Here is a 12,500-nt window from a genome sequence, read left to right on the forward strand (position 1 = left end):
GAAGAAGAAGAAGAAGAAGAAGAAGAAGAAGAAGAAGAAGAAGAAGAAGAAGAAGAAGAAGAAGAAGAAGAAGAAGAAGAAGAGAACAGAAACAACCTGTACTGATAAATGAATTTTCAGACAAAGGCGAAATTCAAACGCTTTGTCAAAGTAAGTCATTTATAAAAATGCTTCCATCTCGCAAAATTCAGTTTGAAAATACAATTTTGTCACAATTGGTCCCCAACAATCTTGAATGATTAAAACGTTATTTATTGTTCAAGTATGTAGTAATAACGCTTAATACGTTTTTTTGTTTAGTCTTGAACTCTCCTACAACTGCGTCATTTTTAGATTGTTATCTATCAAATCACATATTTATGACAGATCAATATTGCCATGAGTTCAATCTACTTCAACTTCTATGGAAAAGCGGGACATAGACTTGTATTTCGAGAATTAAAAAAATAACATTGGAATAAAATAAATTTAATGAAATTGATCATAAAACAAAACGTCGATAATTACAAAATGCTGGCTTAAGTTTTGTAGCTCTGAAAAATGCAATGAATAGCAAGAAAATTCATTACATGACATGTTTTTGTACTTTTAAAATTAAGTTTGTACGTTGATTCCTTATCAGTTACATTTGGATGTGGCCATACAAAAGATATGTTTCCTGCTTGTTGATGTTATCACACACAGCCTTTTTATTCCTTTGAAATAAATCTTCATTATCAAAGCTGTAAAATATAAAAGTATTATCTAGACATGACCCGGTGCTGTGAAGATGATGTTGATTTGTCTATCCAAAATTGTTACATTTTCCCTCTTCACAGTACCACAGCATAATCCTGAGGTAAATCTTCAGAGTAAAACAAAAAACCGAATATAAAGGGCGTTGACAAAATCCGAAGAAGAACATCTGGATGCCTTCCATCGCACACAGCTAAGAAGGGTACTGGACATCAAATACCCAAAAAAGATCTCAAATGAATCACTCTATAAGATCACAAAAGAAAGACCAATCTCCCTTGACATTTTACAACAACGATGGCAACTTTTCGGTCACATACTACGCAGGGACCAAAACATACCAGCTAACCAAGCCATGTCGGGATACTTTCAAAAACACGGGAACCTTTTCAGAGGAAGACCGATCACAACACTCCCTGTGATCCTAAACAAAAACCTCACAACACTTGGACAAAGCATTAGTCTCATAACGGCAGGGGACCTTGAAAATCTGAGAACCCTAGCAGAGGACCGGCAATATTGGAGACACCTCACACAGGAAATACTGGAAACAGCCAAGGCGACCCGATCTTTCGGTCGAGACGCGAAAGGCATCTAAGTCAAGTAAGTCAAAGGGCTGGATAACCGCGCTCATTGACATAATTCCAGGACACAGTGACAAAATGCTTTTCTCATAGTCGCGAAAAACGTTTACTTCACACAATGACAGAATGAGATGACTCCTCAACTGGTCAAAAAGTCTTAATCCCGATACATTTGATAAACCTTGGGTTAAACCATGTTCGACAAGCTGAGGTCACCTTACTCTACCGTTACAGGGAGTACCATTTTCTGGCAAAAATACAAAAGGTGTGTTATCAGAGCGTTACCGTTACCACTAATTCTCCTGCATCTCGAGATATTAAATATGTATTATCCAACTATAAGGTCAAAAACCTTCAAAGCCTTCGTGTCAGATAACGTCAAATGATAAACGTGCAGCCACAAAGTGGTTAAAAAAAACGATTTCGAGTATCTATAGGTCGGAAACTGGTCTGGGTTAAAAAAAATAATAGATTGGTTGACGTCACAATCCAGATTAGATAAAGAGTTCTTTCCTCTGTTTTTTCATTCATCTTTCCTCTTCAGTTTTCTTCCACCTCCTGTCCCTTCTTCTTCTTCTCATCATCAACATTAGTAGTAGTAGTAGTAGTAGTAGTAGTAGTAGTAGTAGTAGTAGTAGTAGTAGTAGTAGTAGTAGTAGTAGTAGTAGTAGTAGTAGTAGTAGTAGTAATGTTATTATTGTTGTTCGCAAGACGTCTAGTCTGCTACCAAAATGAACACAATAACATGTGTAAAGTAGTTAATGTTACAGAATGGTGTGTATAATGATTAAGCCATTTGTTGCCTTGCAAACTGGTGATCATTTGAACAAATAGGTATATTTGACGAATAACGGGCTTGCTGGTTAACATATTCTAATAATTATGGTCGCATGAACCATCTCGGTTAGCACAATTTTTAAATATGTATTACTTATTATTATTATTAGTATCATATTTCTTAAAAAGTTATTTATTTTCTGTTGTTATTTTACAAGTAGTTATTCCCTATCCTTCGCATAATTATTTCTCCTGCATCTCAAGATATTAAATATGTATTATCCAACGAGTCAAAACCAGTTGTGCTTTTTCAATTTACCCAATCACACAAGAGCTACAAACGAATTAATAATAATAATAATAATAATAATAATAATAATAATAATAATAATAATAATAATAATAATAATAATAATAATAATAATAATAATAATAGAAGTAATAATAATAATAATAATAATAATAATAATAATAATAATAAATAAAAAAACAAAAAACAAAATCAAATCACCTACACTTAATTACTGCTGAAATATCACGTTCGCATCCTATCCATCCCCTGCCCTCGCCCTCCATTCTATTATTGTTACATTAACCTCAATGATTTGAACAAGTGTGTTTCGTCATTATTATGCTTTACTTAATACATAAATTTTTAAAAACGTCTGTTCATGAATAAGTTTTATGATCACATTGTTAGTGACATGACAAAAACATCACCATACCTCCCCCTTCCCATATCTGACTCTTAGAACAACAGCCCTCAACAGAGCCACCGTATATTTTTTCACCATTAAAAAGTTTTAATATCCTTCCCGGCCGGCGTGAACTATCATCCCCCCCCCCCCCCCCCCCCAAAACCAACTGGTGGCAGCAGGCAACAACAAACAAATAATTCATCAAGCACAATCTGCAACCCACTAACAAAACGCTTTTTTCTTTCATATGACCAGAAACGGTTTGCTTAGCTCCGATGATATAGTAGGGGAAAAAATCCCAGGTTTATAAGTTTCCCTTAAAATATTTACGAACTTATGTATAATTCAATTTCATCATATTATACTATATTATCATATTATATATGATTCATATTTCATCAATTGCTGAGCAAAATTATACTTTTCAAATTAAATTACTGGTCAAAATTAAAATAAAGGCGTTTTGCCAGTGCAAGACAGAGAGACAAACTTTTCTATTTGTATTGTAGTCCAATGACACCACACACCTTATCATGTACTTTTACAGCTAATTACACCAGCAGACTACACACCAAAACTGGTTCAACATAATGATGATGATGATGATGATGATGATAGTAAATGATATTTGTATAGCGTCCATAGACTATTTGTCCAACCACTTTACTGATTGTTTAATACGTTCAAAATACACACTTTAAACGCGTTTGACATAATTTCACACAGAGTAAGCTTAGTAGAATGGAAAAGTCTACTCACCAGATCAGGGTTGTGCCCACACAGTTCGTCGATACACACGAGGATAGATTTTTGGTGGAAGTCATCTTTCACTCCCATATCCTGAAAAGAGGCGTACATACATTGTTGTGATGATGTTGATGACGTTGTAATGTCCAAATTGTGATGAGGGTTATAACAATAATGGTCTGCCATTGAACGACTACAACATACCACAAAAGAAAAAATCGATCACTTCATTGATTAGTCTTCATGAGCAGGGAATTTAAAAAATCACAATCCGTTTTTTTTCTTTCTTTTTCCAAATTACAAATCAACGTAATCCTTGAAAAGGAAATATACATTCCAATTGGTGAAATAGAGTAAAGAATATATCTATATATTTTTTCCCTAACATACAAAGGGAAATTCACAATGAATGGAAGAATCACACGGTATGGCACATTAAGTCTCTAAATCTTTGTGTTACCATTATTAATAATAACTGTGATTTAAATTATTTACAAACATGACACAGTAGGAAGTCTCTCTCTCTCTCTCTCTCTCTCTCACACACACACACACACACACACACACACACACACACACAAATAAGTCTTTCTAATTGGTAGAGAAGACAAAAGAGTGAAACAAACATAAATGAGAGAGTTCTACTACGAGACTACATGACATGGTGCGACTGAGACGGTGACAGTTTTGTTAAATTTTCAGTACTGGTCGCCAATGCTACATTCCCTCAAGACTACGTCAGGTCAACCTAAATAGGATAAATGAAAGACTCCTCGTCATGTTAACAGCCAAATTTAAAATGGAAATGAATGTCTTCCATGCAGTGACATCTATTATTATGAAGTCCTAGCTTCCATGTCATCACTTTAATCAACTAACGTGGTCTGGCGAAAATGCGGCATTGAATCATATTGGCTCCAGATGGACGACCTTCTGACCGACAAGAGTTTCTTATAACTAACGTGCGACTGTATGATCTGTTTAATTGCTAATATTATTATATTTTTGATAGAAAACGACATGTACCAGAGGATCGAGGCCAATCGCATTTTAATATATTATTTATTATATGGTCAAGTGATGATTGGAATACTGGCATTGGAGATAGCGGAAATTACACATACAAATGGTTACGCTTTCTAGATCTATCTAGTTACAGTTTATTCTAGCTATTTGAATACAGAGTGCCGAGATGCCATAAGCAACAAATACAATTCCAATTCAGGTACCTAATTATTTTCTTTGAAGATAAAACCAACTCATTAAGAATTGGGGTGAAATGTATCAACCGAAGGGGCGCAGCGATATATAGATAGTATGCAGATGACGTCACTCAGGCCTTTGTTATTATTTTTGCCATCCGCGTTTGTGAGTTGTTCTCACTAAACTGTATTAACCAGACTATAAAAGTTCATGGTTACACAGAGTTTGTGTGTTGGTCCGTTATACTTCCGGATGGCAATGTTGTGAACTCCTTGGCCAAGCGCATTCTATCTATATGGTGTGCGTTTATACGTCTGAAAAGGTGTCTATTTTTTTTGGGCTGCTACGTCAGGCACTGCCGAGTGGTTAAGGCATTGCACTGTGATCCGGAAGGTCCCGGATTCGAGCCCCGCTTCAGACACTGTCGTATTTTTCCTTGGGCAAGATTACTAACCCCCAATTTGCTCACATGGACAACATGGGTGATTCCTGTCGACATCAGACATCCTGTTTGGTGGGTTATCAAGATTCCTTCATGGAATGCCTAGGCGATGGTATCTTATGATGGCGTGGCGGAAGGGCGATTAGTAATTCTTATATTTAAAAAAAAAAAAAAAAAAAAAAAAAAGCTAACCGTGCTGTATGTATTGGCAACACTAAACAGTCAAATGTTGGCCTACTTTTATAATTATAATTTACATCAAATTCCTGCGCCTTCGTAGAGTTAACGTCTTTTACTCTGGTCTTTGAGTGGGCGAGTTGACTAGTTTGCTATTTTCGTTATAATTAGGTACGAGAGAAATATTGTAATATTATGGAAATAAGGGGGGGGGGGGGGGGGGGGGGGGGGGGAGTGAGTGAGTGAGCGACTGTGTAAGGTCGGCCGTGAAGATAATCGTGGGTGCGAATGAGTTAATGGAGCAGAAACCTTGCATTATTGACCATGTCATATTAGAGACATTCAGTTTACAAAATGAGTTTGTACAGCTTAATTAAAACAGCAGATAAATAAAATTCAATAATATAAGTAACAGTATCACCACCACCACCAATAACAATAATAATAATAATAATAATAATAATAATAATAATAATAATAATAATAATAATAATAATAATAATAATCTAATAATAATAATATTAATAATAATAATATAATAATAACAATAAGAATAAAACAATTCAATACCTAATGATAATAAACCCTAACGTAAATATTCTGATTACAAAGAAGACACAATAATATCTCTAATACTATATATCTAATATTATTAATATTTCTCTACCCATAGGAATCGAAGACCTAAGACAAGCTTTAACTGTAACTGTAACAGTAACACTTCTAGAAACCACAACCACATGGAACAAGATCGGAACTCGGTCAGACCAAAGCTATCTTCTATTTTTGCAAGCCTCGATTTTTAACGCCAAATAATAATAATAACAATAATAATAACACGAATTATTCCAACAACAAAAAAGAGATGAAATAAGAAGAAAAATATATTCACTCTTTCCACAGGGATTTTGTTATTTATAATAATTGTAAGATCCGTCAGAATAAGAATTGTTTCTTGATATAATATTATAATATTATTGGAGCAAAAACTAGTGACACACAAGCAACTCTCATACACATAATATAGAACAGCAACATCGGTTATGTTGGTGGAAGATTGAAATACAAGCCGTTGATAGCTTGGCTAGGTCAGCCATACCTCTCATACACTGTACCAGCGAGTCACGTGTGTTCCTTTCTGCCATACTTAGACCAAGCTGGCGAACGATTGGTTAACCTACTAACCATCGACCTCGCGCCTCAGCTCGCTTCTCACTCAAACAGCTTCAGAGAGGGAGAGGGAGAATGAGGACGACGAGGACGAAGCGAGGGCACAGTGGAGTGGGGTAGCAAGCACAAGGCAAAAACTTAGTGAAAAGAACTCCTTTGAGTGGCGGGGTGTGCACGGTGCCCGCAGGCACTGACGACCTAAAATCGGGCTTTAGATCAGCAGGCACTTTGCCAACCGCAGATAAGATTAGGGTTAAATATAAAAAGGAGAGAGGAAAAAAAATCCACTCTCTACACACCGCGCGCAGTCTTGAAGTAAGGGCAAACGAAAACTATGCACTGGGGCAGGGGAGGGGGTGGGATTGTGTGTGTGTGTGCGCGCGCGCGCGCGAGTGTGTGTGTGTGTGTGTGTGTGGTTGAGAGAGCGTGAAATAATGGAATGGACGTAGGGGAAGGGGGTGGGGGAGTTTATGTTAACTGAACCGTGTGAAAGACTCGAGTTATTAATGGATGGATAATAACGAAAATTATTTCACGTATTATTTAACGTGACCTACTTTGGTGCCCAGAATGTGTAACCATTTAATTTGATATGAAAGAAGGTGTGTTCCCCATGCCTTTGACATTTATTGCTGCAAACTACAGGTTGTTGAAATTATTATCGGCATTTCGACAAAGTAGATCGTAAAGACCGTTTAATAAAACTTCAAATGCACGGAATTTCATGACAGGTGGTGCAAAGATAAGGTGACTACTTACATATTGAACCAACAGTAATTTAAAGTTAAAATGAAACACTTATTAGGAGGTACCTCAATAATGTGTTACTCTTTCTTGATTAAAATGATGATGAGTTAAAATATAACTCCAAGAACGAAGTTAAGATTATACATGGTGCTGAACATGATAGCAAAAAAAAAAATTCTTTGCAAGAGTGGGAAGATAAATGGAAAACTGAATTTTATCAAATTGACTGTGTTGGAATTTTTCAGACACAAACACAAACCAATAAGACATATAAATTGTATTTATAAAAATATATTATGAATCAAACGGGTAACATAATTATGAATAATTATTGCTTGCTCCCCATGATGGTTAATTTCGTTAATAAAAATGCATTTTTGAAAGAAAAAAAAATAACAGAAGGAGAAGGGTTTTTAAAGTCTTAAGCCTGATACTCTTACTTGGCGAGTTAGGGGTCATCTTAATGTATTCATAAAATTGTGACTTAAAAGTTTTCTGATCAATACAATAAAAGCTATTAACTAATTATAGGTCATTTAAGGCCATTTATTTGTGAATAGAGAGGTCCAGTGGCTTGTGACGTGTACACCTTTCACTAAAGGAGAACACAAGTGTAGGCGGAAACGCCCAGTGCTCTAACCCTCAATTCAAAATTGAGGAAATCTGAAATCTAATTTAAAACTTACATCAATACACATTTGCCCATAACTCTTTTTTATCCATAAACCTTCTACAGGTAAACAGGGATGGAGGAGTGAGAAAGATCATGAGGGAGAGAGAGGGAGAGAGAGAGAGAGAGAGAGAGAGAGAGAGAGAGAGAGAGAGAGAGAGAGAGAGAGAGAGAGAGAGAGAGAGGGGGGGGGGGGGGGAGGGGGGGAGTCTAGACCAAGCCATTCATAGATCAATATTATGCTTTTTCTATTTAAAAAAAAACATCGTGTAAGCATTGTACTTTTATTTTAATTTCAAAATCTACCAATTCCATGATAGTTTTTAAAATAAATGTGCTCACTGGCACAGAGGAGGTTGACCATGCTTAGTATTGGGGGGGGGGGGGGGATCTCTCTCTCTCTCTCTCTCTCTCTCTCTCTCTCTCTCTCTCTCTCTCTCTCTCTCTCAATCACTTCCCTCTTTCTCTCTAGTTCTCAATCTATATCTTTCTTCATCTTTCTCTCTTTAGAATTCTGATATAAACTTGCCAAAGAAATACAGAGAGCAACAAGGCAACCGTATAGAAGGGAAAAAAGTATAATTTATTCCAATGTCCACGTCTAAATCTAAGCTAATGGACTAACCTGTAACAACATGTACACACGACGTGTAACATTGCAGGGGATATCATTAATACATAGTCTGTGTGTGAGGCCAGTGACATTAATGCATTCCCCATGACCTAGCGTTGAGTGGCAAAATACATTTTCTCAATTTCGACCAGAATATTTAACTTCAAATATTATCGATTGACTTAAATTGACTCCCAAATAAATAAAAAATAATAATTAAAATATATTTCACTTAAATTTCCAATTTGAGACTTTTTTATGACCGGTTGACGACCGCTTTTAATATCGATCGATACTGAAAGTTTTCGGCCAAAATGAGAGAGATATGTTTTGTCAGAGTAAGTCAGATTAGTTTCCACTTTCTCCAGCCATTGTCCTAGTTTTGGCCTGGGTCAGTCGTCGTAGTCGTCGTCGTCGTGGCTAAATGACCGTATGGCTCCAATATACAATCAAGATTATGTCCACCGTTCAGGGTGGCCACTTTGGCTTTTATTACGCGAAATATAGATAGTACGCGCTTGGCTAAGAAGCTCACAACATTGCCATCCGGAAGTATAACGGACCTACACACAAAACGAGTGCGGTAAGGAATTTGCTGATTGGGTCGATCGTCATAACATAGTAGTGTGAGCACCATAGAAACTGCCTTTATCATCGCCCCTAATTGGTCACCGCCTTGACGCATGTGATATACAGTGGTGGGGGCAGAGCTAACCGGTTGACCGTCACTAGACCATCCCGGAAATCTCCAAATGGCGAGAGGGTCATGGTTGGGAGATCAATGGCCCGATGGAACGAGAGCGATCGGCACCTCCTGGAAGGAGGCGTACGAGGCTTAAGTGTGGGTACTTGGCAAAACTTAGTAGTGTAGGTAGGAGATGAACGAGACCAAGATGTGAGAACTTGGCACCGCCTTTGAGAGTGCGTGGGAGGTGCCCGTGACTCGGACCAATGGTGCAGCCGGAGTGGGAACCGAGACTCCTAGCAGGTAGGAGAAAACTCCTGGCAGGTAGGAGTAATTGGACTCAGATGACCCCCGCCGCAAAAAACGCGCAGAGCTTCAACCGCTGACGTGGTTGGGAAGGCTTTGGCCGTTGCATCCTGCCTGGTCGCCGGTGCAGGCACAGGCTGGGCTCTGCATCCAGGTCCGCAGAAGACCGCGTATTGGCACTCGGTGTTGTGCTATTTGAGACTAAAGCCGAATATTTTCCCACTAGCGGAGATCCGATGTTAGGTTTGGTGGACTATATGGACAAACCGGGATAATAAGGGTGTGGGTAGTGGGAGCCAATAACTGCTGCTGCTGCTGCCTTTATCCTAGATCACAGTTATCTGTTTGGAATTATAAATTATTGGCTGTACACTGATTTTGGTTGACAAAATTTAAAGAGTAAATCAAATGTAAGACTTAGGAGTATTGACGCCATGATTTACATAGTTAATTACGACTGTAGGGTGAAAATGGCGGTGTCATTGCCTTAGTTGAAAATAAATGGTTGAGCTAAAATTATTGTAATTTTTCTAATGCATTAGCATACATTTTTACTTCTTTTTGTTTTCGGTATTTCTTGCAAAATCTTCCTGGCAACATTGGTACCATTGGCAGCTCAATAGAGGTGTACTGTTACATGCAAACACACAGACATAGAGACATATTATACAAAGTGTACTAGTTACATAGGTATTGGATAATCGATAAAGTCCCATGGGTCGTGCGTGTGTGTGTGTGTGTGTGTATGTGTGTGTGTGTGTGTGTATGTATGTATGTAAACCATATTATTGATGACAAAATCCAATGGTAAGTAAACCTACCAATACTACCACTATATGAAATTTAGTGGAGACATACATCTATACACAATAAACCTGTAAACGTAGGACGTGACATGACGCATGTAAGCAATGTTTTCGACAGCTGGATACTCACAATTGCACCCGAATAGTATGGTGAGAGAAAAGTGAAAAAAAGAACCTTTCTCGAGGGCCAAACAATGCGGGACTCGAACCTAGGACATAGAGTTAAAAAGGCGAGTCATATCACATACCACAAAGCTGTTTGAATTTTTTTTTTAATGTATCAGAATTTCAAGACAAAGTTGTATCGATCAGCAATGAACAATTATTACGCCCTACTCGTGACCTAGAAATTTTTTCCATTTATTATTCTCTTTCGGTCCCCCCCCCCCCCCCCCCCCCCCCCCCCCCCCCCCCCCCCCCCCCCCCCCCCCCCCCCCCCCCCCCCCCCCCCCCCCCCCCCCCCCCCCCCGGTCGATCGAAAAATATCTAGCCTAAGACTTCCCTTTGTAGTGTAGGTGCGGCTGATTTGATTTTTTGAAATTCTGCCTCTCGTCCCCCCCCCCCCTCTCTCTCTCTCTCTCTCTCTCTCTCTCTCTCTCACTCTCTCTCTCTCTCTCTCTCTCTCTCTCTCTCTCTCTCTCTCTCTCTCTCTCTCTCTCTCTCTCTCTCTCTCTCTCATCCCCTTCCCAATCTTTTCCACTCGACACCTGTTCACAAGAACTTGAAATGAAATTTTGAGGAAGCCTTTTCAAATAAGATGGAGCTGCAACCTCTCTGGCTTCATCAATTGTGTGCGAGACTGGATTTTAAATGAGGCTTCTTTTTTCTTTCTTGTTTTTTTTTGTTTGTTTTTTGTTTGTTTGTTTTTTTTTGTGTTGTTTTTTTTTTTTTTTTTTTTTTTTTTTGGGGGGGGGGGGGGACATTTCACGTGAAATGTGATTAAAAGATACGAATAATACAATTCAAATTAATAAATAAATAAATGTTAATAATTATCAAAAATAAATAAATAAATAAATAAATAAAAAACAAAAGCAACGAAACAAGAAGCTGCAGGAAATAAGAAAAAGGACCATTGAATTCAAAACATTGGAACTGTAGACAAAGCAGGCAATGACCAAGCAATGTTTAAAGCCGAAAGCTATTAAATCAGAAGGGCTTTCGAAAACCAAAAAGTACAGACGAGAGTCATGAAAGTATAATATTATAATCGACCCACATGAGATGTCAACGGTTCTTTCAAGTCATTGCAAGACGAACTTCAGAAACGAAGACGTGGAGCCAATACACGCTTTTAGTGGATCTCCCCGCATATAGACGAAAATATCTGTCGGCAGCCGTATGACACGCGGATGGCTTAGAAACAACAAACTGAAAAGAAAAAACAAAATAAAGCTATACAAGAGCCTTGTGCGGCTATGTGGTCTAGTGGTATGACACTCGCTTTCGGATCGGAAGGTCGTGGGTTCGAGCTTCGCGTTCGGCGCATAGTTGAGTCCTTGGAGAAGGCTCTTTACTCACATTCTCTCACCGTACTCAGGTGTAAAACGAGTACCTGGCCGTTAACAGCATTGTCTTTGTCCAAACAAAAATTTGTAATATCGCCTAACAGGCGTCATGTCCCGTTCTAAATGTTACGTGTTGCTGATGGCCAGGGACCCCTTGTAAAGCGCTTTGAGCACGTTTAGTGGATATTGCGCTATATAAAAGCTCAAGTTTTTTGTTGTTTTGTTAAATCAGTACTTAATTACAACTGTGGAACATGGGCACTGACAAAAAGCGAAAAATATAAACTAGATGCATGCCATTGGAAACAGCTCAGGAGAATTCTAAATCATATATCCACTTCCCAACCAAAATAAGTAACAAATCGCTGTGCATAAAATGCGAAGGAACACCGATTCAAATTTTGGAAACAAGATGGAGACTATTAATGGACATACTTTAAGGAGAGACATTTTCCAGCTATAAGTCAATGGCGTTATTCTTTCCACCAAGCGGACATAGCAAACACAAATGAAGACCCACAAAAGCATATACACTACGATAAATAAAGACATCAAGCGCCTCGATGACATATAATAACTTAGACGCGAAAAGGATTTAGAATACCTGTGATCCATCATCAGTGGAAAGAACT

General features: G+C 38.0%; 1 protein-coding gene across 13 annotated transcripts in view; it reads right to left on the reverse strand.

Annotated features, from left to right (window-relative positions):
* LOC144965814 (phosphatidylinositol 3-kinase regulatory subunit gamma-like) overlaps positions 1-12,500 on the reverse strand; it is a 188,373-nt gene that overhangs the window by 55,683 nt on the left and 120,190 nt on the right. For 4 of the 13 annotated variants that reach the window (XM_078901590.1, XM_078901580.1, XM_078901572.1 and 1 more), the window contains exon 8: positions 3,554-3,634. In XM_078901590.1, the coding sequence (XP_078757716.1) occupies positions 3,554-3,634 (81 nt within the window). Of the gene's footprint in view, positions 1-3,553; positions 3,923-6,030; positions 6,111-6,255; positions 6,466-12,500 lie in introns of those variants that run through there. The other 9 variants (XM_078901634.1, XM_078901608.1, XM_078901650.1 and 6 more) reach the window with 8 other exon arrangements.

Source organism: Berghia stephanieae, chromosome 1 (assembly GCF_034508935.2).
Source record: "Berghia stephanieae isolate SIO BIC M18660-M18661 chromosome 1, UCSD_Bste_1.3, whole genome shotgun sequence".
Classification (NCBI taxonomy): Eukaryota; Metazoa; Mollusca; class Gastropoda; order Nudibranchia; family Aeolidiidae; genus Berghia; species Berghia stephanieae.